The 27,768-nt window shown below is 45.9% G+C and overlaps 1 protein-coding gene across 2 annotated transcripts in view; it reads right to left on the reverse strand.

The window, feature by feature from the left end:
- The window catches only part of MYO5B (myosin VB), a 348,390-nt gene extending 320,851 nt beyond the window's left edge, over positions 1-27,539 (reverse strand). The window contains exon 1 of one of the 2 annotated variants that reach the window (XM_070630194.1): positions 26,966-27,539. In XM_070630194.1, the coding sequence (XP_070486295.1) occupies positions 26,966-26,992 (27 nt within the window). In that variant the 5' untranslated portion in view covers positions 26,993-27,539. The remainder of the gene's footprint in view (positions 1-26,965) is intronic. The other variant, XM_070630195.1, reaches the window with a different exon arrangement.
- Between the last annotated feature and the right edge of the window lie 229 nt (positions 27,540-27,768).

The following is a 27,768-nucleotide window of genomic DNA, read 5'->3' on the forward strand; positions in this document are numbered from 1 at the left end:
GAGGCCTGCAGTTCCAGAAGACTGAGGAAAGGAAGGACAGTTCTCACACCTGGCATTTGAGAAAACACTCTCTTCTTTGAACAAACCTGAATTCCCTTTGTCTCTCACGTTGGAAGGGAAAGGCTGCCCCAGTTAAGGGCTCTTCCTCGATTCTCCCTCCCACTGCAGTCCCGGAGACAAGCGGGGCTTCCCCACTGCCTGGTCCTCAGCTACACCAGTACCATCTGGGACACTAGGGAAAACTAAGGAAATATGAATAGAGTATGGACTTGAGTTAATGATAACGTATTAAGATTGGTTTATTAGTTGTGACAAATGTAGCATAATATAAAATGTTAATAGGAGGAACTGGGCATAGAGTGTATGGGAACTCTATTATCTTTGCAATTTCTGTAAATCTAAAACTGTCCTAAAGTTAGTTTATTTAAAAAGATAATTACAACACAAAATGCTGATGAAGCTGTAGAAAAACTGGATCCCTCATACATGGGGCAGTTTCTGAAAAAACTAAACATGAACAACCATAAAACCCAGCATCTGCACTTCTGGGCATTTATCTCAGAGAAATGAAAACTTATGCTCACACAGAAACCTGTACACCAATGTTTATAGCAGCTTTATTCTTAACAGCCATAAACTGGAAACAACCCAGCTGTCCTTCAGTGGGTGAATGGTTAAACAAACTATGGTACATCCATACCAAGAAGTGCCCAGCAATAAAAAGGAATGAATTATCAATACACACAACATCCTAAATAAATCTTGAGAGGACTGTGTTGAGTGAAAAGAGCCAATTCCACAAAGTTCCATACTGTATGATTCCACTTATATAGCATTCTGAAAAATTATATGGAGAACCGATTACTGGTTGTTGGAGGTTAAAAAAGCGCCAGGGCGGGGCCAGGTCCATGGCTGAGTGGTTAAGTTCGCGCACTCCGCTGCGGTGGCCCAGGGTTCGGATCCTGGGCACGGACATGGCACCGCTCGTCAGGCCACGTTGAGGCGGCATCCCACATCCCACAACTTGAAGGACCTGCAACTAAGATATACAACTATGTACCGGGGGGATTTGGGAAATAAAGCAGGGAAAAAAAAAAAGGGCCAGGGGACAGAGGGGCACAGGTGGGGGTGGCTATGAAAGGGCAATGAAGGATCCTTGTGGTGATGGAAATGTTCTGTACCTTGCCTATCAATGACAAAATCTTGGTTGTGACATTGTACTATAGTTTTGCAAGAAGACTGCCATTGGGAAAAGTTGAGTAAAGGGTACATAGGATCATTCTGTTTTGTTACAATTGCATGTGAATCTACAATTATCTCAAAATAAGGAGTTAATTTTTTTAAGCCACTAGGCCTGAACAAGTAGGTGGCCTGGGGGAAGGGACGATAAGCCCAAGGAGATGTGTGGAGTCAGGACCCAAACACAAGTCGGGTGGGAGTCCACCCAGCCAGGTTGGGAGGTTGGCCACACACTGAGGGTAAGACTGTGGAAGCCAGGCCCTCAGAGAAAGAGAGAACAAATACAGAAAAGTGAGATTGGCTGGGATTTGAAGGCATTGGTGTGAACGTGTATTTCTTTATATTAAAAACCCTAAGTGTAGAGGATTACATGTGTATATACAATCATTTCCCAGCTCTGTCCAAAGGACCTAGGGGCAGTGACACCCCAGGAGCAACCACATATTTATGCCCAGAAATTGGTTTCCAACTACCACTCTTCACTAAAAAGAACCAGGGCTCCTCAAAGAAGTGGTTGACTCTGGGCTGGGGCAGAGAAGCACAAGATGAGTCTGGAACATTATGTTGTGGTGAAAACTGAGATCATGTCAAGAAAGCATAGACGTCAGTTTAATTGGATGCCCACTGACCTGATGTTGGACAATTCGAACACCAAGATAAATTACAGTCATGTATTATAACCTATTGAACAAAATACAAACTTGTGAGCCCACACACGTAAGTGAATAAATGGCTATGTATGGGGAAAAGAGAAAGCACTTCCTTACAATAGAAGCCAACAAACAAATGGAGAAGGAATGATGGTAATAACCAATCGCCAGGTGGCAACCACCATACTAAAAATAAGTTCAGGTAAGAAACATCAAAGGAGGCTAAATCAGTAGGTGAAAGCCAGAGACATTGTCTCAAAGTATCTCCCCACAAAATATTTACTACAAAGGGGAGAAAAAAGCAACTGCATCAAGGAGAAGCCTTACAGATACCATCTTGAACAAGTGATCAGAGTTAACAGGACCAGTAACAGGACAAAGTAGACGTGATGTGCCACCCAATGGGTTGCAATCATCTTCACAGCATCTGGCCAAAATAGCCCAGAAGGAGAGCCTTTCTAACAGTGTGTGGGCCACCACCTCCAAAAATGTCCAAGTCATGAAAGTCAAGGCAATATTGAGGGAACGTTCCCGATTGAAGGAAACTAGAGAGAGACGACAAGCAAGTGTAATGTGTAATCCTGAATCAGATCCTTTACTATAAAAGACATCACTGGGTCAACTCAAGGTATACAGGAATTCCTTGAATTATTCTTGCAATTTTCCCATAAGTTTGAAATGGTTTCAAAATGAAATATTTTTTAAAAGAAACAGCTTTTGCTCTTCATCCTTTCACCTTATTTCTGCCTGGAACACAGACACGCTGCCACGAGGATGAAGTCCCAAGGTAGGTAAGGATAGCAGAACAGTATATAGGAGCTGTAGAAGTGCCACACCAGCCCTGGCTGGCCCACCTCAATGCTTCTCGTTATGTGGAGGAAAATAAACCCCTCAATGGTTCAAGTCACCGTAGTAGGGTTTTCTGTGGCTCACAACCAAAGCCATCCTAACTAACACATTTCATAGGTGAAAGACTCCTAACTCCACTCCTATTTCCCACTGTTGGTAATTGAAAACCCACCAAAAATGTCAGGAAAGCTATGACTTGCTCCAGGGACAAGGCGGCAGAGAAGCTGCATGTTCTGTGCAGCAACGCGCAGTAAGTAAAGGAGGCGTGGCCAGAAACGACCATAGCAGGTCCATTTCCACCAAAAATGGGCAGGGGGTGGGGGAGGAGGAGTAATGAGGTTCGAGGTAGGACTCTGATAGACTAGGGATGAAAGAGGGACAGAAGACGTCTTCAGCGGCATTTTCAATCTGTGTAGCACAGCTGCACCTGCTTCAGATATGGGATGAGTTAAATAGGCTTTCAGGTGCTTGCTTTTCAATTGGATCGCCACTGAGAACAGTCTCAATGAGAAAGATTCTAAGTTCTGGACAATATGGACTGAATATTTCTGTCCCCTCCAAATTCATATGTTGAAATCCTAACCCCCAAAGTGATGGTATTAGGAAGTGGGGCCTTTGGGAGGTAATTAAGTCATGAGACTGAAGCCCTCATGAATGGGATTGGTGCCTTATAAAAAAGACCCCAGAGAGCTCGCTCCCCCTCTTTCTGCCATGGGAGGATACAAGGAGAAGTCAGCGTCTGAAACCTGGGAGAGGGTCCTCACCAGAACCTGATGATGATGGCATCCTGAGCTCAGACTTCCAGCCTCCAGAACTACGAGAAATAAATGTCTGTTGTTTATAAGCTACTTAGTCTGTGGTACTGTGTTATAGCAGCCTGAACGGACTAAGACACTGTAGTTAAAGTAACCTTTGGAATATAACCTGTCAACACACTGGGGAATTCTATAAACAGCTATTCCATTCATAATTCCACTTTGTTTCTTAGGCGTCAAGTTACATTTCATTTTTCCAATCACAATGTACTTTTAGCATCATTGTACCTTGTTGGGCCAATTCCTTCCTTAATCTTTGAAGTTCATACCATTAAGTTTAATTTAATTCTCACTCTCAACAGCCCTGTGAGGTAAATCCAACTGCTTCCATTTAACACATAAGTTAAGGAAGATTAAGCTACTTGCCCAAGTTCTCATAGGAAGGAAAGGTCATAAATGAAACAAGAATTCTGAACCACGACTCTACTCCAGGGTTCTGCTGCCCGACTGCATGGTATATCGTTAATAACACTGTCAGTTTATAACATTTCTTCCCTGCCTTCTTAAGATTAGAAGATTATGTTATGACTACACTATAACTGGCTAGAACACAAGGTCAGAAGATAGTCAGTGGGAAGGAATGCATGTATTTTACCTAACCTCAGAAGAAAGAATGTGCAGGAAATTCAGCATTCCTCCATCTTCCTCTACTCGCTCACATTTGCTTCAGAAGTGAAGAGTTGCAAAACACTGCTCCCCAGGGTGAGCCCACACCTGCCTTCCTGAGACTCTCCTTGCAGCAAGCATTGCCTCAGCTAGGATTTTCCAGGCCCTTGGAAACTTCACAGAAATATGAGAATTGCAAATGCTTGGCTGCCAGTCCCCGTGCAGCCCCGAGTACTGAGTACAGCAAGTACTGAGTGCTTGTTATGTAAGGCACAGTGCTTGGCCCTTGGCACAGCCTCATGGGTAAGTTGAAGAGATAAGGCAAATATGTAAAAAGTTAAGCAATGACCCAAGAAACAAATAAGTGCTGATCAATGACAGGAGCAGAGGCATAAGAGAAGGATATGGGCAAATACCAAGCAAGACCCAGTAATGGATGGATGTTATTTACAGTAACTCTTCAGAGTACACAGAATAGACTCCTTAGGCTGAGGTAGTCAGGAAGGGTTTATGGAAAAAGCTAAAGTTTGACCTTGGTTTTGAGAGAGAGAATGAACTTAGATATAGAGAGGGAAAGAATATTCCAGGTAGATACAGCGCAGATGCAAAAAAACTCAAGATACATTCAGAAGATGACAAGTGGACCAAATTCCGCCAGTGGGAGTCAATCATACAAGGCAATAGTCAACTGACAGTATATCAGACATGATGCTCTGGCTACAAGAAAGGCTTCAAACTGTAAACAGAAGGACACTGCTATGTCATGTGACACCGAGTCCAGAGTTCTGGTAAGTTCTAGTGTTGTTTCAGCCCGGGACACATGGCTGCACAGGGGAGGGGGTTTTGTCAAGATGAAACTTCTGCCAAGAAGTCACAATGGGGTGTGGATGATCCTGGATGAAGAAACCACCACAAATGGTTACCATTTAGTGAGTGCTGAGCACTGTCCCATACAGTTCACCCTTAAAACGAACCTGAGAGAGAAGATTACAGGAGAAAAGCCAGAAGAGGCTCCTCATCTAATAGCCAAATCCAAAACGAGATTTGGAAATGCAACAATAGATCTTCCTGCCAATGCATATTTATCAAAAAATACATGTGGGATATTAAGGGGATCTAACCAGAATGGCTGCTCGAAGCCTGTAGACTCAGCAGAGACTTTCAGTCTAACGACCACTGGGGACCCGTGTTAATTATAGCAAAACTGCACTGGAACCTTCCTTAACATACTAGTGTGTGAGTGAACGAACGAATGCAAAGAGATTGCCCATACCACTTCATCTCTTATAGGATGGCCCAGAAGAAAAAGTACACTGATGTCCAGGCCTAGAAAACTGTAATTCCCAATATAGTCCTGATACAGTGAGGTCCTGTCTAATGAGCTTTGGCCAGGCTCAGTACCCAAGCAAGACTCTCCTACTCAGTGACAGGGTAGACCTCCCTCATTCTAATACTGGAACATCTGTGAAACAGGTTAGGGGAGTCTGCCAACTGAAGCATTACACTAAAGATTCACTTTATAGGGTAAAGTCATTCATTTGTTTAAAGAGTGTTTCTTGAGCACCTTCTACGTGCTACAAATGTTCTAGGTTCTGGAGATTCAGCAATGAACAAGCCAATGGCTGCTCTCACAGAGCCCAGAACCTACTTAAGGAAGACAAGCCACCAAATGTGCCAGGTATGGATAAGTGCAAGGAAAAAAATGAAAGAAGATGACAGATCGAGCGGGTGGTGGAGAAGGCCTCCAAGGAGGTGACTCACCAGAGGCTTGAATGACAAGGAGCCACCAGTGCAAAGGCCTGGGAGAGGACACCAATGCAGAAGGACTGGGAATGAAGGCACTAAGGAGGCAAGAAGCTTGCAGTGTTCGATGAACAAGCAGGAAGGAGGTTGGTGTGTATGGAGCCGGCACGTGAGGGAGACAGGGATACTAACAGGTCAGGGCAGGCAGGGGCCAGATTATGCAGGGCCTCGTAGAACCAACAGGGGCTTGATTTTCTTCCAAAAGCAAAGAGAAGCAGTTGGACGGTTTCAAGCAGAAGAGTGACAGAATCCAACTGACACTTTACAAGATTGATCTGGCTACAGTGTGAAGAACAGACTGGAAGGAGACCAGGGAAGAAGGAGGCAAGCCAATTAGGAGACTGTTGCCACTATACGGTCCAGAGACCACAGTGGGCTGGAGAGTTCAGGGGCGTGAGGGGGATGAGAAGTGAGGACTTGGGTTTTGGTTGGAAGTCAAGTCAACAGGCCTTGCTGATAGAGTGAGTATTGAGGGGAGATGCCTGGATCCCAGGCTTAAGGATTAAGTTCTGGAAGACTAACTGGATCCTGGCATTTACTGAAATAGGGAGACCTGGAGGGAGAAACAGGAAGAGCAACAAACAAGTTTGCTTCTTAAGCACCTTTTGTTGGGAGGTGGCCACTTTTAGAAACATACACACTTTCAGGCTGAACCATTTCACTCTCCATAGTGGATCCGCAAAATTGTGGAAGAGGCAGCACTGTTATTTTTCAAATGTACAAGTTGTGACTCAGATTAAGTGACACTTTCACAGAATCTTAGAGATGGAAAAGGACCCAAGAGATCTGGTCCTACTCCCTTTGTTTAGCGAACAAGGAAATTGAGGGCCAGAGGGATACAATGACTTGCCCAAGTTAGTGTCACATAAGTGTCACTATTAGTGTCAAGGCAGTTGTGTCACATAAGATGTTACAATCAAAATCTCCAAGCAGAGAGCTCAGTGCTCTTTCCATTGCATGTGCTCAGCCTCTATGCTATTTATCACGATACGTATAGCAGATCGATGTTTATTTCTGGTGTCACAGCCTGAATACACCAATAGACTGGAAACTGGAAAAAATACACACACACAGTATTGTAACTAGTGACATAGGCCTTACTCCTTTAGATACAAACAAGCCACTTAGTCTCCAGGAAAACACACACACATAGCAAGTACACAGGAGATGGCATGCCCTCAACCCCATCAGCCCACAGTTCCTAATGAGGTACACCACCAGCAGGCACGTGCTGGAACCCTAACTTCAGGGCCTGAGCCCTGCCTTCCAGTCCTACCTTGCAGAGTAAGTTTGAGCATGTCACTCAACAGCTCAGGGTCTCAGCTCCTTCTTTACCTTCCCTACCTCAGAGGACTCTTGTGAACAAGAAAAATGACAACTAAATGGGTGCACAACTTGGAAAGTATAAAGTGTATATAAAAATATAAGATATTGCTGTTAAGAATAAATAGCTGATATTTTCTGAAGGGGAAAAGCACAAGCCAACAAATTGTGGGTTCCTTCAAGGCCACTTCTCCCTTCCCACATGGCCAGCATTAGGGCACTGGGGAAGGGCAGTAATAGACACTGATGCACACGCAGGAAGTAGAAAACATGTTTTCTTTCATCTGATTATACAAATGCTTTACATAAGGTGCTAGTGATTTGCCTGATGCAGATATGCTGTAACTTCAGACCTCAGACATCAGGCCCTGTTCCTAGAAGGACACACCCCATGCCAGGGCTCTCATCAAGTGACGAGTAGAGTGGCAGCTGGGGGAGTCAGAAGGAAGGCACAGCACATCTTGGAATCTATCACTGATCAGATGCTTGATCCAAAGCAAAATTATGAGCTTCCAGGACATTATAGGGAACTGACATCCAAAAAAAGGCAAACCAGGTCCTAGCCAGCCTTTCAGGGGACTTGATCCCACTTCACTGCAGCAGCCTTTCTTCTAGGGCTGAGCTGAGCAACATTCTGTGCAAGGGGGTCCATGGACCGCCAGCCCAGCCAGGGGCAGAGCCCACACTGTGCCCCGTACCTCTTTAATTTCACTCTCCTCCACCTGGATTGCCCTTCCTCTCTCTAATCTCCCTCATTCGTTTTTATCCCTTTCCCGTCTGCATCCAAACTTGCAACCTACACATGGCTCATCCTAAAAGACAGGTAACAGATGGTCCTTTCACATCGCCCTTCTACTTCCCACCACTAAATAACCACCGCCCAAACATGGAACTAACACACATTTAAACTATTTCGTACTGAATCAATAATGCTTTGTAATTCCCATTCTTAGAATAAATTCAAGTGAGTTGGAAACCTATTTCTCGAAGGGAAACAAAAACCAATCAATTCCTTTAGGGTTACTTCCATAGATAAGTGGAATCTCAAGAACAAAATGGTTCCCTCTTTCCTTTCTTTTCCTGTTTATTTGAAATTACTCTTTTCACCTTAATTTTATTTTCCTTCCCAACAAGAAGTCATTTCTAGCTATTTCAGGAGGGCAGGCAGTTTCAAGATCATAGGCATAAAATTCCCATTCTAAGGCTCTCCCCTATGGCATCCTTGCTGGATGGTACCCAGCCTGCTCAGACACCTACAGGGATGAAGCCTTCACTTCTGTACAAAGCAGCCCGTTCCACTCCTGGGGGGCGGGCGGTGGGGCGGAGGGGGTCTGATTGGCCACGTGCTCCACACACCAAGCTAAATCTACCTCCCTGCCACATATACTCACGGTTGATCACTCTGATCTCTGGAAGAATTCAGAGAGGAGACACGAGAATTCCATGTGACAGCCCTGCGGTGCTTCAGGATTATATCTCCTTTTCTCTGGACCATAAGCCCTGAGTCCCCCAGCTGTTCCTCATACGAAATGATTTCCAGGCCCTCTCTGTTCCAGGCAGCTACCTCCAGATCAGCTCCATTTATTGAGATCCCCTTAAATGCGTCATCAACATCAGAACATAGTTGAGTGGAGTCACCTCTTGGAAGGGAAGGAGGCTCAATGCTAAAGCCAATAGTACAGCAGAAGTCACGCAGCACCAAAATTACCCTTCAAAATCCCTTACACTGTCCATCTTCACAGCGAGATGCTCTCACTTGCAGAAGCTCTGAACTGCTGAAGGAAACATATTCCCTCCCTCTCTCTCACTGTCACCCCAGGGCACATCCTCACCAAGTAGGGGGATCACTCACGCAACTAAAACAATTTTTTCTTGTTTTCCAGTTGGTTTGTTCCTTGGGGATTGTCTTCTTTTGCCTAGCACGTTTGCTGCATTCCTGACTTTAAATGCATCCATGAACCAGATCTACCCAGGACAGGACCACCTGGCTGTAGGACAGGGCCACCATTACCCAGTTCTCCTCAAAGAAGATCTGTCTTCCTCGGGTCTTCAAGTTCAACTTCCCCTCCATGCCTGGTCCTCAATCCAGGCCAACACTTCACGATGGCCAAAAAGGAGCCACTGCTGGGCACAGTCCACCCAAAAAACTTTACAAAACTTCTATTTTGAAGATTCACCATTCTAAATTATTGTCTTGATAAAAAAGCATTCATAAGGAGGTTAATGTGATAGGAATCTTACCATAGTACATAAAATCAATAGCACTATCCTTTTCTAGAGGCTGCAACAATTTAAGCAACTATAATTTTTTTGCTTAGAAGACAATTGTGCACTCATCATTTATCATCCAGGGTGAAAAAATTATTGGCACAAGTTTCTTGCCTATGTATTTCTGGTTATACTTAAAGTCACCTTAAGTCATGTTGGAGTACCCCAGCAGCAGACAAACCACAGTTAAGACTTATTCATTTAGGATAAAAAGTGCTATTTTATAAGGGGGATTATGAACAGCAAGCTTTGAAAGAACTTCACATGACACCCCTGTTTAAAACAGTGTCAAAACAGCAAAACTAAAGCATAATTACATAAATCAAGATAATCCTAATTTTATGGAAACACAGGCCATCTTACCAAAAAAAAAAGTTGGTGTTAAATTAACTTTGTTCTCGAAAATAAGCTCCAAAGGACGACATGGGTAAGACAGAAGGTACAGCTCAGTGTGTCGGAGGCAGTCCTGAAAAGACTCATGCAAATAAAATGTTCCATACTTCGGATATTGTATTTTTATGCTCTAGATGAACTCATTTTTTAAAAGAATACACTAAATAAGCTTTTATAACAGCTTGTTACCATTTTTTCTGTTTGGATTTTTATATACTCCTATCTTTACCTTCCTCTTCAAATGGCATGGTAATTTATGGGAATCATTTTTGATACCAATATTTGATGTTTTCACTATCTTGAAGGGCTCTGCAAACCAAGCTTCAGCCCTACCCTGCCCCATCCAATCAGGCTGTCACCCCTCTATCCCACTCTCCTACACATAGCCTTGAGCCCCTGAGGCTAGAGGGAGGAAGAGCGGTTTTCTGGGTGAACAAATGAGGCGCCCATTCTAGCGAGCTCTTTGAGCAGGTCAGAAGAGGGAACAGCTCTGGGGGCTGGAAGCACCACGGTGATGCATTTCTGATCTTCATCCCCACCTACTGAAGTGCAGTACTAGACAAGCAGAAGTGCCCTCCTCAGTGCTCAGAGGCAGAGACAGAAGGGCACGGTGAGGGACTGCCGGGAGGGAGAGGTGAGACGTCCTCCAAACCACTATCTTAAGAGCTGCCACAACAGCCAAGGAACCTCACCTTCTTAACTCGATGGGGGCCACATTCCACCACTCTTAACATCTTGGTAAAATGCTTCCTTGACACACTACTCCTGGACAGCACTTACTACACTGAATATAATTGTGAGTTCCTTCATAATGAAGACTATATCTTATGCACCTTTCACCTCCAGCACTGTGCCTGACATCAAGAAGATTCTCAAACATGTACGTGTTAGACAGCATTGCCCAACCCATGGAGACCGAGAGTGGAAGACGTTTCATCTCCGGGGCAGGGCAGTTCTGGCACACACAATGAGCTGAAAGTGGACAACTCCACAAAACAGAGCTTCAGACTCCCTGCAGAGTTCACAACCCAAACTGGCACAAAGTTGAATCAATGCTACTTCCCATCCGTATAGCTTTCTGTTAAGTCAGAGTATATGACTGACAACTATCCAACTTCCCCATCTCAGTGCCATGAACTCTCTCAAATACTAACCACTGTTTACCACAGTGAATAACTACGAAAAATTACGATTTATTAAGGTGTCCCTCTTGCACAGTAATGTAACAGAAAAACTACAGATGCATGAACACAGCTCAGCGGGAAAGTGCTACCAGTGACCCTCCCCCGCCCCACTCCCTCCCCGCCGGGCAAAGCACAAGAAGCATAAGGTGAGATTTTAAATTCCAGCATTAAGCCAAGAGTTGATTTATTGAGATAAAGTAGAAAACAGTTATAGCCTAACTAATTATTTAGCTGGCACTTAACTACATCATTTTAGATACAGGCTAGTGTTCCAGGGATGCTGGTGTTATTTACAGCCCTGGACACATTATTCTTTGGCCAGCATTTAGGGAGTTTGATTTCTGAGATGGTTCACATTGCGACTTAAGCACAGTTCAGACTGATACCCTTAGCATCTGTCCCACTCAGCAAGAACTCTCTACATGGCTGAGCGTTGTGTAACCCCAGCAGCCTGCTGAGTGGGGTTGGGTTTCACACTGCCTGTCAGATTTCAAGGATATTAACACAGTGGGCAATCCCTAGAGCCTTTATTAAGGATGGATTACAGAAGGTTAAGGAATGTGAGGCAAGGGAGAAGGAAAGAAGTGAAAGAAGTGAAAGAAGTAACTGGAAAAAAAGGAGAGGACCTATAACACTTTTAGCAGAGGAGATGGACAAAATACAAAAAGAAAAAAGATGTTTATTGTTGGACTATTTGTAATACAGATGTTAAAGCCCATATCCTAGCATTTAAAGACAATGAGTGTTAAAGCCCATATCCTAGCATTTAAAGACAATGAGTGTGACAGCAGGTTACAGCTCTTCCAAACATGGAAACCACCATCAGAAGCCAAGGCAGGGACTGAGGATAATCAGAAGCCAGACTAGGAATCTCAAGCACAAGGGTGCAAGTACCATAAATAACCATGATCTAGCAAGAAATGATCCAGGCCCAGGACAAATCTCCCAAATCCTACTCTACATGGGTGAGACGCATCATATTTTCACTAGCTCTCCGGTCTTTCTGATGCACCCCAAAGTGGGAAAACCACGGCTCTAGTGCCTGCAACATTCACAGCCTCTGCTGAGGGAAACACATGGTTCCCAGTGCCTGAGCCATCTTGGGAAGTTCCTTGGGCCTACGTGGCCAAAGCCACCTGGACCAGGTATACCTGCCCAGGAGCAGCCAATCAAGAGTCTGCCTTCTACAAAAGCTTTAGCGCTTTTGTCATTAGTGGCACAGGAATAACAATGGATAAGGGGACCAATCTAAACTAGAGCAGGAGATTCAGAAAAGGGTGTTTAATCCAAGGCAGAGGTGAGAAGAACAGAGCCAAGGGTAACTGAGTCACACTGATCACATCAGCATGGAAGGAAATGTATCCCTGCTGCAGACAGGATAACCCGGTCCCTAGAGCCTTGGAGGTTTTGAGCATCTTTGTGGTCCTCTAATACCGTGCTGGCCTGTTAGGCCAGACTGCTCAGACCAGCTAAGCCTGGTTCCTGAGAGAGCATCCTTAGAATAGAGCCTACATCTTGAAGTGCCCTTGCAACCAAAATAGCCAAGTACGCCAAGTGCCAGGAAGGGCTAAAGATAGACACAGGCATCCTGTTAGTGGTGTCAAGGTGGGGTGCTCTTCTCAGTACAATCTGGAGGCAGTCCCGCAATTGTAAGCTATGGAACAGTTAGGTTTGGAGCTGTAAGGTTGAAGATTTGCGATGACAGGTGGTCTTCAAAGCCAGGACCTTAAGACTCCTTTTGTTCCTTCTTTGCCCACACCTAAAAATGGAAACGCGCATGCAGAGCCCTAGAGCTTCTCCACCAAGGCTGGTGCTTCACTAGGTTAGAGGACCTAGTCCAAGGCTGGCCGCCCCACACGGAGGAGCCCCACATGGAGGAGCGAGAGCCAGTGAATCATCACCCAGAACACCCTTCTCAGCCCTCCAAGCTCTCACCCCAACACCGCCCTGAGCTGGACTGTGGCACAAGACCTTCTCCTAGCAATAGGACTAGCAGCAACTATTAAGACAGTTCATGTATTATCTCATTTTATCTCATCAGCAAGCCTCTGAGGGTTGTACTAGCTCCTGACCCACGTTGTACAGATAACTGAAGCCTAGAGGTTATGTAAGTGCCTAAGGTCACACAGGTGGTAAACAGGGAACCAGCACTCAAAATCCAGGTCCACTCAATCTAAAGGTTATGCTCTTCACCTCTATATTTTCCCTGCCTTTTTCCAGAATTTAATTTTTTTAATTGTTGCATAATATACAAAATTTACCATCTTAACCACTTTTAAACATACAGTTCAGTGGCATTAAGTACATGCATACTGCTGTATGATCTTCACCACCATCCCTCTCCAGAATTTTTCATCTTGCAAAACTGAAATTCCATACTCATTAAACAACTACCCCCACACCTTCCCTCCACCACCACTCTACTTTCTGTCTATAAATTTGACTCCTGTAGACACCTCATGTAAGTGGAATTATGCAATACTTGTCATTTTTTAACTGGCTATTTCACTTAGCATAACGTCCTCAAGATCATCAATGTTTCACATGTGTCAGAACGTCCTTCGTTTTAAGGCTGAATAACATTCCATCACACAAGGTACCAGATTTTGCTTATCCATTCATCCATCATGAACACTGGGCTGCTTCCACCCCTTTTGGCTATAGTGAATAATGCTGCTCCACTCTCCTTTCTTAGGTTATATTCAGTGGTTGACATCCCGCCTGACACACAGCAGGGGGAAAGTACAAAGAGCATCCTTCCATCTACTTTCAAAAGAGCATTTCAGGAAATTAGGTGACATGGGCTCTCTGATTTTTCAATCAATGGATATTTATTAATGCTATTATACTTGCCATAACATTGAGGCAATCATAGGCCCATGTATTAAGTTAATTATATTAATATACATATATTTAAATGTATGGGACTATAAATCAGTGTAACTACAAAATTCTGAGAGCCTTTAAATTTTTAATCAAACAGACCAGAACTGCTTCATTCAAATGAGTATTTTCCTGACAGCCTGAGAGGCTCTACACTGATGGATCACCTAGAGCTTTCGAAGCCCAACTGTAACTCCTCCTGAGGATGACAGCTAGCAAGAGGCCACTCAGAACCAGCATTAATACCTGCAAGTCACACTTTGTCTATAACAGAAATAAAAGTCAGCGAATCTCTACCTTACTCAAGCAGCTTAGTTCTTTGAATAACTTTTGGCTATTTCTAGAACAGCAAGCCTACCTTCCAAGCATAAAGTTCTGCTGCCAGACAAAGGAAAGAGAAGAATACATCAGACTTGAAGCCAATTTCAGAAGAGGGACTCACGAGCTCCAGAAGGCCGAGGGGACCTCTGCCAAAGAGACCATCCAGAAGGAAACAACATTCGTTCAGATGGGTAGGATCTGGCATGGTGGTTATCAAGTCAGTTGTTCTCACCATTTTGGTACTCATAGTTTGTTACATAGTTATGCACATGTATACCCAGTAACATGACAATTAAAAGAGCAAGCAGCTTGACAGCAAACACACACTAGTTTCTGACTGAGGAGACATTTATTTTCCTTATTTTACAAGTAAACATTAGCCCTCTGGCAAGTGCAGGCAAATTGAGAATGTGATTAAATCTGATGATGAGACAAGAAAGTAGTTTATCTCCTTTTAGTGTGCTAATACCTCCTTAACGCTGATTCATACAACAAATGAACCACCAGACTGGAAGAACTCAAGGTCAAAAGACTGCTTTGCAGGAATGGGCTCTCCCCTCTGCCTCATGTGCAGGCTGTGATGCACATTACGGCAGGTAGAAGGTACTCTGGGTACTTGTTGGCTGAGTGATGAACATAAAAGATGGTCTGATCCTCAGATGAAAACTATGAGCATTATTATTGTTCCTGTGGCAGAGAAGATGACTGAAACAGACTCGATCTAATGTTCCTCCCTGATTCACTGGCTCTCACACGAAGGATGGGGATCCATACCTTCCAGTGATCCATCCGTGTGGAGCCTCTCATTTGAATGTAGCATCTCCATCTGATCACGTGAATATCCATGAGTCTTCATGAGATTAATAAAAACTAGTGAGTTAATTGAGGAAAAACATAAGATGATGTTTTTAATGTAAATGATAATTTTAGGAAGGTATGGGCAAAAAAATATATATATAATCAAAATTATGTGTAAAATTAGGATATTCAAAAAGAAGGCAGTCATTCCAGATTTCATATCCACAAATGTTATTTGCTGTTATTGACATTAACACCTTGTGTTAAGCCTTTGGGCACAGTAATAAAAAAAAATAAAACATTTAATTATCTCCTGACAGGGACTCCACATCCCATAGATTTAGGCAAGTGCCAGGGGAAACAGATGGGTTTTCCACTGGGCACTCTGAGACAAAGCCTTGCACCAAGACAGGAGAAGATAGCACTACAGGAAAGGTGGCTCCTGCGTGAAAACAGGCCTTTCCTGGAAGAGCCTCGGCCTGGAAACAGGAGGGGAGTACAGCCGGGCTTTAAAACCAATTCGGTGACATTTATTGGGTGCCTACAGTATGCAGAGCCATATCTTGGGAACTGTGAGGGATGTAAGTATAAGAGTCAACCTACATCTTCAATGAGAGCAATTTTACAAATATATACGCACCATCGTCAATAGCATGCACATAAAATAAAACAGAGAATCCAAAATTACGTATAATCTCAAACCTTCTTAAAATTTGGCTTTGTGACTTATCCTCTTTTCAGGAGAATTACTTTTTTTTTTTTTTAAAGATTTTTTATTTTTTTCCTTTTTCTCCCCAAAGCCCCCCAGTACATAGTTGTATATTCTTCTTGTGGGTCCTTCTAGTTGTGGTATGTGGGATGCCGCCTCAGCGTGGTTTGATGAGCAGTGCCATGTCCGCGCCCAGGATTCGAACCAACGAAACACTAGGCCACCTGCAGCGGAGTGCACGAACTTAACCACTCGGCCATGGGGCCAGCCCCGGAGAATTACCTTTTGATATGTTAACTAATGAAGCATAGTAATAAAATGAATACCTATGAACTCACCATGCAATCTAGCAGACTGCAAACAGCACCGCCACCCCCACTGCCCGGTAACTGCTATTCTAGCTCCTTTTCCCTCATTCCCTGATTTTTCCTCAGTTTTATCAGGTGTCCTTCAATAGTGTTTATTTTGCTTATTTCGGAAATTCATAAAAGTGGTATTCTGTACATAGTTTTCTCCAAAGCACCTTAAATAATAGATAAGCTGAGCATCATATAAAATCAAATGTTATGTTCTGAGCATGCATAGTACATCTGGTGAGACTATACTGGGACCTGGGCGGGCAGTTAGCAAAGTAAGTTCAACCAGAGTCTAAAGCGAATGGCCAGGGCACAAAAGTAGATAGTTGAATACAGGACAACTTACCTGCTCAAATATTTTACCGTTTTTAATTTTTGGAGGAAGATTAGTCCTGACCTAACATCTGCCACCAATCTTCCTCTTTTTGCTGAGGAAGATTGGCCCTGAGAAAACACCTGTGCCCATCTTCCTCTATTTCATATGTGGGATGCCTGCCACAGGATGGCTTGATAAGCAGCGTGTAGGTCCATGCCTGGATCCATAGAGCATGGGAACTTAACCATCACGCCACTGGGCCCGCCCCCAAATATTTTACCTTTTCATCTTTCACCAAAGATACACAGTAACCAAGTCACAATATGGACAGAACTGGCATTCTATTGCCCAGTATCCTTTTTCACTTGTGGTGGCCAGTCTCTAAGCCAGAGGACCAGAACTTACTAGTGCTGAAGAGATTACAAACCACGTCTTTGAATCTCTTGCAGAAGGCATCTGGATGTTCTGCTTACTTTTAGGATTTCATGTCACAATGCGTTTGAATTTTATAATGGCAAAAGCTCTCTGGGAAAAATCATAAAGTAACTTTTCAAAACAGATCCCTTCATTCCTCCTCAAACTTCAGCAAAGGAGAGAGAAGCCTGCAGGACCTGTGTCACTATTAGAGTCACTCAAAGAACGGTACTAATTCATGAGCCAGTGAATAAGTGTTAAGAGGAGCATAATAAGCCATTAACCTGGAGCTCCAACATAGAAGTATGATCATCCCCACAGCAAATTAGCAAGATATTACCAGCGCTCATCTACGCCAGGATCCAGACAACCTGAGGACCTCTTGCTCCTGTCCAACCTGCAATGCCCCTGCTTGAAAGATGCTTCTGAGGTGCTTTGACAAAGCCTCCAATAAGCATCTAAAGTTATCATGGGGAGTGGTTTGGATCCTGGGTCTCCTCCTGTAGGGCTGTCTCCTAAGATGCTGAAGGAGGGAGTCTTGTCTGAGGGGACCAAGCTGACAACCTGAACAAGGAGGGCGAGCTCCTTTTCCAAACACCTGTCCAGCCAATAGGCAGTAAGCAGGGCACGCCCATAAATGTGAAGAACTTTGACTTAAAGGGCAGATGGGAGAGGGTTTCCAGGAGTCTCATTCCTGGTTCACCGGCTGTAGTTCAGAAAGGGAACAAGATGCCATTAGACATCAACCATGGTGGAGAAGAAGATGCTCTCACTGCAGGGTTTTAAAGGGGAGATGGAGCCAAGCGCCTGGAAAGCAGATGATGCCCCGGCAAGAAAGGATGGTTAAACTTACAATCAGAAATAAATATTTTTACTCTGCTTGAGTTTCACATACATCTTTCTTTGTTACATTTAGCCTTTTTTGAAGATGTGACCCTCTTTCAGGGCTTACGTGGCCTAAGGAAAGCCAAAAACAAGGGTTTTGCCTACATTTGGGACAGTTTTAAGAAGCACCAGGATACCCATGGGGCTGAGAATGGTGGTGGCAAAAGGATGCAAAGCAGCAGATTCCCAAAGGAAAGACCTGCAGGGCAGACCATCTGCCCTTCTTTCTGCACTCCGACTCTCCTTTCTCCCTTCTTCGACCAGGGGGATTCTCTCTGCTGCTGGGGGGGGCAGGGCAGTGCTAGGTAGAAAGGACCCTCCATGTTAGGGCCTCTTTAATGCACAAATGATGTTCCAGATCCACCAGCAATGGGACAGAACATTGTAGAAGGCAGTAGAGCAGAGAGGTCAGAAGCCAGGCCCTTGGCCAGACACCTGGAGGTGGGGTCTGTGCAGCTTTGGGCAAGTCATGTAAACCTGAGGTCCCTTGTCTGTAAATGGGGATGACAGTAGTGCCTACATCCTAGGGTTATTGTTAAATGAGTTAATACATGGTGCGTAGAAATGGCCTGGCTCAAAAGCACTCAATAAACATTAGCTACCAGAACTAGCCGTCTTCCAGATGTAGAGCTCAGAGATGCGCAAGCTCCAAACGAAAAGAAAAATACATGCCGAGGTGCCTTATTTAAAATATACTTGTATATTTTATCCTGAACACTCTTGTTTCCATGATTTCCTATCTCTAAAAATATAATCATTTAATGAGCAAAAACCTAGTTATAAATATTGCCTTTTAATAAGGAAGTGCAAGGAAAACTACAAATGAAAACACCAAGCACATGAAAAGACGCTCCAGTGAAAGTCAACTTTAAATCAAGAATGAAACGTTTAGTGTAGGTTTACAGGGAAGAACACTGACCAGTGCCGGGGAGGGGTGAAGAAACAGTTCTTTTCTGGAGGCTACTGGTCATATCCATGAAGACTGCAAATGTGCACACCAGCAACTCCACCTTCCGAAACTTACCCTAAGGAAATCATTGAAAGAGGTTCCAAGAGTGTTCTGCAACATTTTTCACATCATCAAAAAACTGGACTTAAATGTTCATCAACATGGGAATGGTTAAAAACATTGTGGTACATCCACACAAGGTCATTTCATGCAGCCATTAAAATGGGAATGTTACCTCTACAGCTGGCCCTCTGTATCCACGGGTTCCACATCCCCAGATTCAACCAATGGCAGACTGAAAGGCCTACGATGGTTGCGTCCATACTGAACATGTGTAAGATTTTTTTTGTCATTATTCCCTAAACAATACAGTATTACAACTATTCACATAGCATTTACATTGTATCAGGTATTATAAGTAATTTAGGGATGATTTAAAGCATAAGGGAGGATGTGGTAGGTTATACACAAAAACTACACCATTTTATATAACAGACTCGAGCATCCGCGGATTTTGGTATCCACGGGAATCCTGGAACCAATTTTCATGCCTTGAAACCAAGAGACGACTGTACATGCCATGGGGGAAAAAAAGGCACAGCAGATTAAGATTTAGCATCATATGTATGGCTGATTCCACTTATTTTTTAAGAATATATTGTATTGTGCTTAAGTCTAAAGCAGGGCTGCCCAATGGAAATATAAGGCAAACCACACATGGAACTTTTCTAAAAGCCATGTTAAAAATAGGTAAATCAAAATATTTTAGCCAAATATATCCAAAATATTATCACTTCAACATTTAATCAATATAAAAAAGTATGAATGAGATATTTTACGTTCATTGTCTGTACTAAGTCTTAGAAATCTGGTGTGTATACAGCACACCCCTATTTGGGTGAGCCTCATTTCAAGTGCTCAGTAGCACACGTGGTTACCACACCATTGGACAATGCAGGTCTGGAGACCACATGTAAGTGGTTAACAGTAGCTGTTTCTGGGAATGGGATTACAGAGCCTCTGCCTTTCCTGCCTTGTATGAATTGTTTCAATAATCATTTGTATTAAAAGACAAAAAGGAGCATTGTGAAAAATGCTTTTTAATATTCCTTTAAAGCTCTAATAGGAGACTAGAAAGCACAGCTTAAATTTAAAAGCTTTTTTCCAACTGCTCCTTCCCCAGGGGGTGGTGTGGAGCGGGAAGCTTTTCCCCAGGCCTCGCTCGCGTGCTGCTCCAGGAGTAAAGTATTTGTAGCAGTTCTTCCCCTTCTTTCTCTCCAAGACCCCTTCTGACCAATCCACCCCACAGAATGGCAGGGGATGGCCAGAAGAAAAGGCCACCACCCAGCACCAAGACTACAGGGTAAGCAAACTAACGATCACTCACCGAGCACATACAGTGTGGCAGACACTGTGCTGGCAGGCACTTTATGTATGCTAGATCACACAATCCTCCAATAACCTTCTCATGAGGCAGGTGCCATCCCAATCTTTCAGATAATGAAATCAAGGCTCAGAAAGTGTCTGTTCCAAGGTGGCAGAGCTGAGAGTGTTTAACCACAGTACCCGGGACAGTCCACACCAAGATCATGACCACAGAGGCCAGAACTGCCTATACCAAGGTCACGATCTCCTCTTTCTTAAAATCATGCTGTAAGGCAATTGCCTTTCTTCATTAGAGAAGAGCAAATCCCAGGCATCTTTTATTTGCAACAACAGATCCTGACGTTTCTCCTCTAAGCTCATTCATATATCCTCAAATGTAAATACTTCCACTTAGACAAACCATTGTCACCCCAAACTTAACATGTCAAAATCAAGCATTAACCTTACGCTATCCCGACTTCTGTCTGTCTACCTGCAAGCTGGAAACTTCAAGGTCATATTTCACTCTTCTCCTTCCCTCACCCGTGTAATCAAACATGTATTGAGTTCTAGGCTCAATAATCTCTAAGTGACTATAAGAAGCAATAATAAACACACCTAGCACCCAGATCTTCATTTCTAAATACCATTCTCCAATAAAAAGAAACCGACATTGCCTTACCAAGGTATCAAAGTGACACCATCAGCAATGAGACACTGATGTCACATATCTCCTGAGATGGTGCACTGAGAAAAGCACATCACCTCTGATGTGTTCTTGCCAAAAATTCATAACCTCCAAGTAAGCATGAGAAAACATTAGACAAACCCAAATGGAGGGTCAGTCTACAAAATAATTGATGCCTACTCTTAAAGTGCCAAGGTCTTGAAAGATGAAAAGGAACAGGAACTGTAACAGTTGGAGACTAGGGAGCTATGATGATAACACAACATGGAATCCTAGATGGGAACCTGCACCACAAAAAGGTCACTGCTGGAAAAACTGGTGAAATTCCAACAAGCTTGGAGACAAGTAAATAGTATTGTATGAATGTTAATTTCCTGGTGGCAATAATTGCACTACGCTCACACAAGGTGTTAACGTTAGGGGAACCCAGAAAAATATACACAGGAACTCTGCTATTTTTACAACTTTTCTGTAAGTCTAAAATTCTTTCATAACAAAGAGTTTTAAAATATTACTATGGTTACTACCCCCACATACGTCTAGCTCATTCCTGTCCCCCATGATTAAACTCACTCTCCCATCGTCTCCTACTGAGAGTGCCCTTCTTCCCAGGCTCCATGTGAATTCAAATCCTATTCATTCCTCAAGGCCCCTCATGTCCCACTGCCGCTAAAGTCAGTCTTTCCCCACTACCGCAGCCCACCTGACCACAGCTTCTGCAAAATGCCTGAAACTGTCTGCACTCCTCTCATGACACATGGGCAACGCTGTCTTGTTCATTAACTTAGTGTATTTAGGTTTGACTGCCCAATGACAATGCAAAATGTGTTCGCGTAGACAAGTATATCAGTGTGCACACGCTCTGCTCACTTTAAAATGGGCTGCTTTGTAGTGTGGTTTCCAGGAACCTAAGGAAGAACAAAAGAGAGGTCAACTACTATTTCAAACCATACAGGTTTACCTTGTATGCATAGTGACAAATCCACCATCACTTAGGGAAGGCAGTATTTGGACTTATATACTGTAAGCAGTATATTTTATGGGTTGACCCTTACCACAGAAAAATCATAGTATTAAAAACAAGAAAACTTGCCATAATTTAGAATGTCTATTTAGTTTCTACTCCGAGGTGCCTTGGCCCTCCAACAGCAAGAGAATGGCATCTCTGTTGAACAAGATCAGTGCAATAATACACTTAGACTCTAACCAGACCTGCACCTGTCAAAAAGCCTTCTAATGGGTGGTTATCCTGCAGTTAATGAGATATTAGGAGCACATTAACCAAAAGGAAATGGGAAGAAACTGGCAGCTAAAAAGCAAGCTTTCCCAAGAGGCCCAAGTGGAGAGACACGGTGTCTTACAACGAAGTTCAGACCCAGCAGGACTTCAAAGGGTTTTGAGGTACAGGGGGACAATCTCCCAAGCACCTACCTACTAAGTATAAGGCAGAGCACTAAACATACTGGAGGCTCCCAAAAATGTTTGATACCACCTCTGCTCCCCAAGATCTCAGCCTAACTGGGGAGATGTGACATGACACAAAAACTACCAACAAAGAGGGACAGGGGAAGCTTGCTCAAAGCATACAGGTAACAGGCAGGCAGAGAACATGCCGTTTGAACTGAATAACAATTTCCATGCAAACTTTGGAATTCTAGCGGTGGCCGGCAGGGCCAAGAAGGTCCTACTGGGTTTAGAGGCCCACCTGAGAAGGGGGAACAGAGGGGAAAGGGACTGGGAGCAAGGAATGGGAAAGAAGGCATGAGGCAAGGCAGAGGATGGGGTTGGGAAGGAGAGCAGACTGTGGCACACAACCTCCACACCGCTCCCTAGTCTCACCTGGGGCCCTAAGGAGGCCAGAACCCTTGAGCTGCCCAACCCCCACTCAGCCAGGTCATGATGGTCCTGCGTTCACCTGGGCTCCCAGAATCAGATCCTGAGATGACGCTTCCTGTTCAAGAGATCTATTAGGCAGTGCTCCCAGGAAAGGGAGTGGGGAACGGGCCAGGGAAGGAAGCCAAGCAGGGGCATGACAGTCAGGAAAGTCTCAGGCAGAGCAACTTTGGCTCCAACTGCACAGGAGCTCTGGAAACAGTGTGGGACACACCTTAGAGCTGTCCCATTCCCAAGGTGGGGGGATAGGAAGCTACAGCTGTGATACTCCCATTGATTAAAGAGCTGTCCTGCTGGGGGGCTGTCACTTCTCAGGCTCTAGGAACCTCTAACAGAGACACAACTGCTGGCTACTGAGAGCAAGCAAGCACCAGGCAGTGTGCAGGAGATGAGTAAAGGGCAGACAGAGGACCACCACCAGCATCTGCCACCATTGACTGCCAGCCTTTGTGTCCCTAACATCACCCCCTTTTTAAAGGACAACAGCACTTGGGAGCCAACAGGCTGATTCATTAGTCCCTCCAATCCGGGCAGGTGGGTCCAGAGGGAAGAGGAGCTCTTCCTGCCTTACAGACTGACATTTGGGAGGAACCTACACTACCAGATGTACAGATAAGGGACAGTTAGAGGACACCAGCCCAAAAGCACATAAGTTCTATTTTCCAAAGGACCGGCCCCGAATCGGTGCCCTTAGTAAAAGCCTCTGTGCTCAAAGCCACCATTGACATACACAGGGCGTGTCCGCCAGTAAAGCAACCTCCTAACAGTATTCAAAAATCCACTGCTCGGACACCACCTATCAATCAAAAACCCATTAGGAAAAGGATTATTCGAAGGTACTGGTTTCAGTCTGGTGATTTCCCACTCTGCTGGCTAGAATCAAAGCAGTATACTGAAAATCTCATTATTTGAAAGAGCAATATTTAAATTTTTCATCCAGAATAACCCTTCTATAAAGAAGAGCTGCATTATTCAGTCCGAGGGGGAGGTTGTACATTTTCTACTCTAAAAATCAGACTATTTTCTGCAATTACCATAATCGAATCATACCATGCTTGCACATGTTTGGGCGTCTTCTTGGGTGGGACCTGTGCAAATCAAATTAGCCCAGATTGTCTTTTCCTGTGGGTTGCAACCAAAGTACCAACACTTGCCACATATATACCACTTGGGACGAGCACGCCCATCGTCAGCTCCACCTTTCTGCAAGCGTGGATGGGGCTGACTCACCTTGACATCACCCTCAAAGCGGCTGGCATTCACTCTGATTTACTTTTCTCATCCAGAAAAACCTCACCACAAAGAAAGCAATTTCTCAGAGGTGAAGTGTTGGGTCTTCTGAAAACAGGAGAGCCTTTGTTAACAGGAAGTGTCCTTTGCCAATGACTAAAATCAACTCCAAAAAAAAAAAACCATTCAAATAACATAGGAGCCTTCAGTTGAAGGGAGCAGATGGATAAGAAGAGCAAGACAAGAGTAACTTGGAGGGATGGAAAAGAAGAAACTCTCTTCTTGAATAACTAGGAATGGACATAAACTAAGCTGTTACCTGAAACTATACTTGCGGGCTAATTTATACACTCAAGTCTCTCATATTCAATAATAACATCTTCCAACTATGTCACTAAAGCAACAGGTATGACCAATAAAGGGCTTTAAAATTTCCATCCACATATAAATGCTGTGGGCATAATGGATAATTATTTCCATCATGCATTCAAGTGCATGCCTAGATCCAGTGTTGATCACATTAGAAAAGCCCACTAGCAGGTTAAAAATAAAAGGGAACACTGTCTATTTTGATAATACACTAAAACTAAATCTCCCAAGAAACAAAGTGAGTCTGAGTAGCAGGCTCGATTTCTCTGTATAATTGATGATTCATATGCACACGTGCTGAAAATCCAGCCTAGCAAGAGGGGTGATAATGGTTAGGAAACAACGCAACTGCTTCTCATAGTAAGGCGTAAGTGTGCTCAACTCTGCTCGAGAGCACACACACACAGAGCTCCAAACACAAATCTAGAAGCTACTGCATCAGCCACGGAAAATCTTAATTTCAGATTCAAAACCCTAAAGACAATTAAGAACTAGAAACCCATTAACAGAGTGAGATGCAGTCCACCAGCCCTAGGGAGAAACCAATACTGTTTTTGGATTAATTATGCCAAACCCTCACACTTTTTTTAAATATCTGTCCTCCCAAGACTTTTCTCTGGTGAAACAGTTTTGTCTCTATCTCTGTAAGTCTGGAAAAAGTACAGTGAAAATTCTTTAGCTCAGACCTCCACTAACTCATAATTCCTAGTAATGAAAGTGCACTATACTCATTTCCAACCAAAAATCACGTTGAGTGTTTTCCCCTGAACGAGTTCTGTCTTTAAAAGCAATCCCAATATTAATTCTCATTTTTCAAAGTAAGGGCTCCAAAAATTAAGGGCTTATTCAATTGCCCGGTAGTTTCATATAATACAGCAATTAATTACTGTCTGATAAAGGACTTTACGATACGTTGCAGGTGTAACCAGTTGAGTCACTTATCCTTGGGAGTACAAGTGGTATTTTCGTGCACTTTAGTGTAACAAAGCTTCAGTGCTTTAAAGACTCCAGTGCATATTTACCCGGCCTCGCTGGCTTCCAGCCTCCAGAAGTTCCGGATAGCCCGCTTCAGGAAAAGAACTGAAAGCTGGAGCTTTGAGGGCTCCTCCCAGGACTCCCACGGGTAAACGGGGTGGCGTTCTTTCCCAAAGCCAGCAGTGCCAGAGATTTCACCCCCTGGCCGGCACCGACACCCTCTCCTCTCCTCGAAACTGGAGTCCATCCGTGACAGCTGCGGGGGGAGGGGGTCCGCGCGGTACCCTAGTGGGGGCGGAGCGTGTGTCAGATGCAGCTGTGACCCCACCCCCAGCCAGGTTACAGCCTCCGCGGCCACCTCCTGTCGGCCCATCTCGGCCCTGCCCACCTCCAGGAGAAGGGATTAGAAAATTCCTCTAAAGAAAAGGAGTGGCCGGCCAGCCATCCAGCCGAGAACTCGCCCACGCGTGGGGCAGCTGCGAGCAATCGCCAGGTGAGGATGCGGAAGTAGCTCTTCCTCCCCCGCCCAGACCTGCTGGCCCAGGCCGGAGTCCTGGGAATCGCACACCCACACCCGCGCGCGTGCACGGAACACGCACGCACACTTCTGCACGGAGACGTGCGCACAAAACACTGTCAAACCTGTCCCGGCCACAGAGAAGAAGAAAAGGCACATGAGGAGTCGGGACATATAAAACTTATTTCTTTTAAGGGGACGAGAAGGGTGTTTAAAGGCCCCTGCCCCCCTCATCCCTGGAGAGATGCCGAAACCCGAGGAGGCCCCGGCGGCTGCAGCGCGGCCGTAGGCGCTCGGGGAAGCGGTGGCTGGTCCCTAACTTTTAACCACAGCAACTGCCGCGGAAGTGGGGCGTCTCCGCCCGGCCACACCTGTTCCCGATTCTGAGGGCCGAGCCCCGCACATCCATTCTGACCTTGAGGTCATTACCCAAGTCAGCATTACTGCGATCCCCTCCCTACAATAAACGACGCCCGGCTGGTACCCACCCAGAGGGGCCGCCTCAAAATGCCCATCGCCGGCAGAGGAAGAACGCGCTTCCCTGGGATCTCCAGAGCTCCCTCGAGCGCCTCTCGCTTTCCCACTGCTTGCCTCCCCCTTCACACCAGGTTGGGTCCCTTTTTCTCTCCACTCCCAAGCGCAGGAACACCCTCCTCAAGTTCAGGGTCCTCCCTCGTCGGCACGTGGAAGGAAAGGAAGCCTTAGAGGGGTGCCCTTGGAGGCTCGCGCTGCGGAGCACCTGGGGTGGGGTCCACCAGCAAATGGAGGGGGCGGCGGCGCGCAGGGCACCACCGCGGGGTGCTGTCCCCACGCCCCGGGCTCGGATCTCGGGGGGACGCCCCTGCAGTTCGGGGAACTCAGCGGGAGCGGCCCCTGGGCCACGAAAGCGACGGGAGGGCGTCTGGGAGGGGGCACAGCCTTGGCCAGGGGCAGCGGCGCGGCCGGTCAGCGCGGGGCGCTCCCGGGACAGCCAAACTTTCTCCGCCACCCGAAGTTCGGGGCGCTGAGGCGGCGGCGGCCAGGGGGAGTCGGTGCGGCGTGTTCCGTCGCCCTCCAGCTCCCCGAGCCGCAGGAGAAGGCGCCCCCGAGGGCCGCGGTGGCCGGAGCGCGCCGTCCCCGCCCCCGCTGCGCTCACCTGCGCGCGCCCGGGCCGCAGCCGGCACTCACCTGGCTGTAGAGCTCGCCGACCGACATGACCCCGCGGGCCGGGCCGAGCCCGGGGCGCTGTGCCTGGCGGGCGGCCCTCGCTCGTGCACCGGGGGGTGGCGGGGCCCGGCTCCTCGCTGGCCCGGCGGCTCTCAGTCCACGGTCGGCCCGCCTGGCGCCATCTTTCTGTGCCGACCGGGAGTTTCTCTGGTTCTTGTCCTTTTCCCCCGACCTGCCCCGCCGGCTTCCTGGAGGCGCCGCGGCCAGCTCGCTCTTGGCCGGCGCGACCTTTACTCCCGCCGCGGCGGCGCAGCTGCGGCCCGGCCGGAGCGGCGGGCGGGCGGGGAAGGGGGCGGCGCGGCGCCGCTCCCCGCGCAGGTGTGGGAGGAGGTGCGGGAGCCAGCGAGCGAGGGCGGAGCGGGCGGCCGGGGCGCTGTCGCCGCCGCCTGTGAGCCCTGCCGGGGCCGGGCTGGACGCGCCCTCCCGCGCCCCCGCAGCCGCGGGGTCCTCGGGGCCGGGGGCGGGGCCGGGCGAGGCGCCGGGCCGGCCGCCCCCTGCTGGACGCCGAGCGCACGCGGGGACAGGTGCGCGCCGGGCGCCCGCACCTGCCGCGCCGCGCTCTGCCTCAGGCGGGCTGCGCCCCTGGGAAGCCGCGCAGGGATGTAGTGGCGACAAGAAAAAAAAAAAGAGGGAAAAGAACCCGAGGGGAAGAGAGGAATATAAAAGATGCCTGTGGCTGAAAGGCTCCATTTGTTTTCCTCTGGACTTTACGTGGCTGCATTCAACATTTTCATGATTAAAATTCAGTTATGTCGTAGATTGTT

This window comes from Equus przewalskii, chromosome 7 (assembly GCF_037783145.1).
Source record: "Equus przewalskii isolate Varuska chromosome 7, EquPr2, whole genome shotgun sequence".
Classification (NCBI taxonomy): domain Eukaryota; kingdom Metazoa; phylum Chordata; class Mammalia; order Perissodactyla; family Equidae; genus Equus; species Equus przewalskii.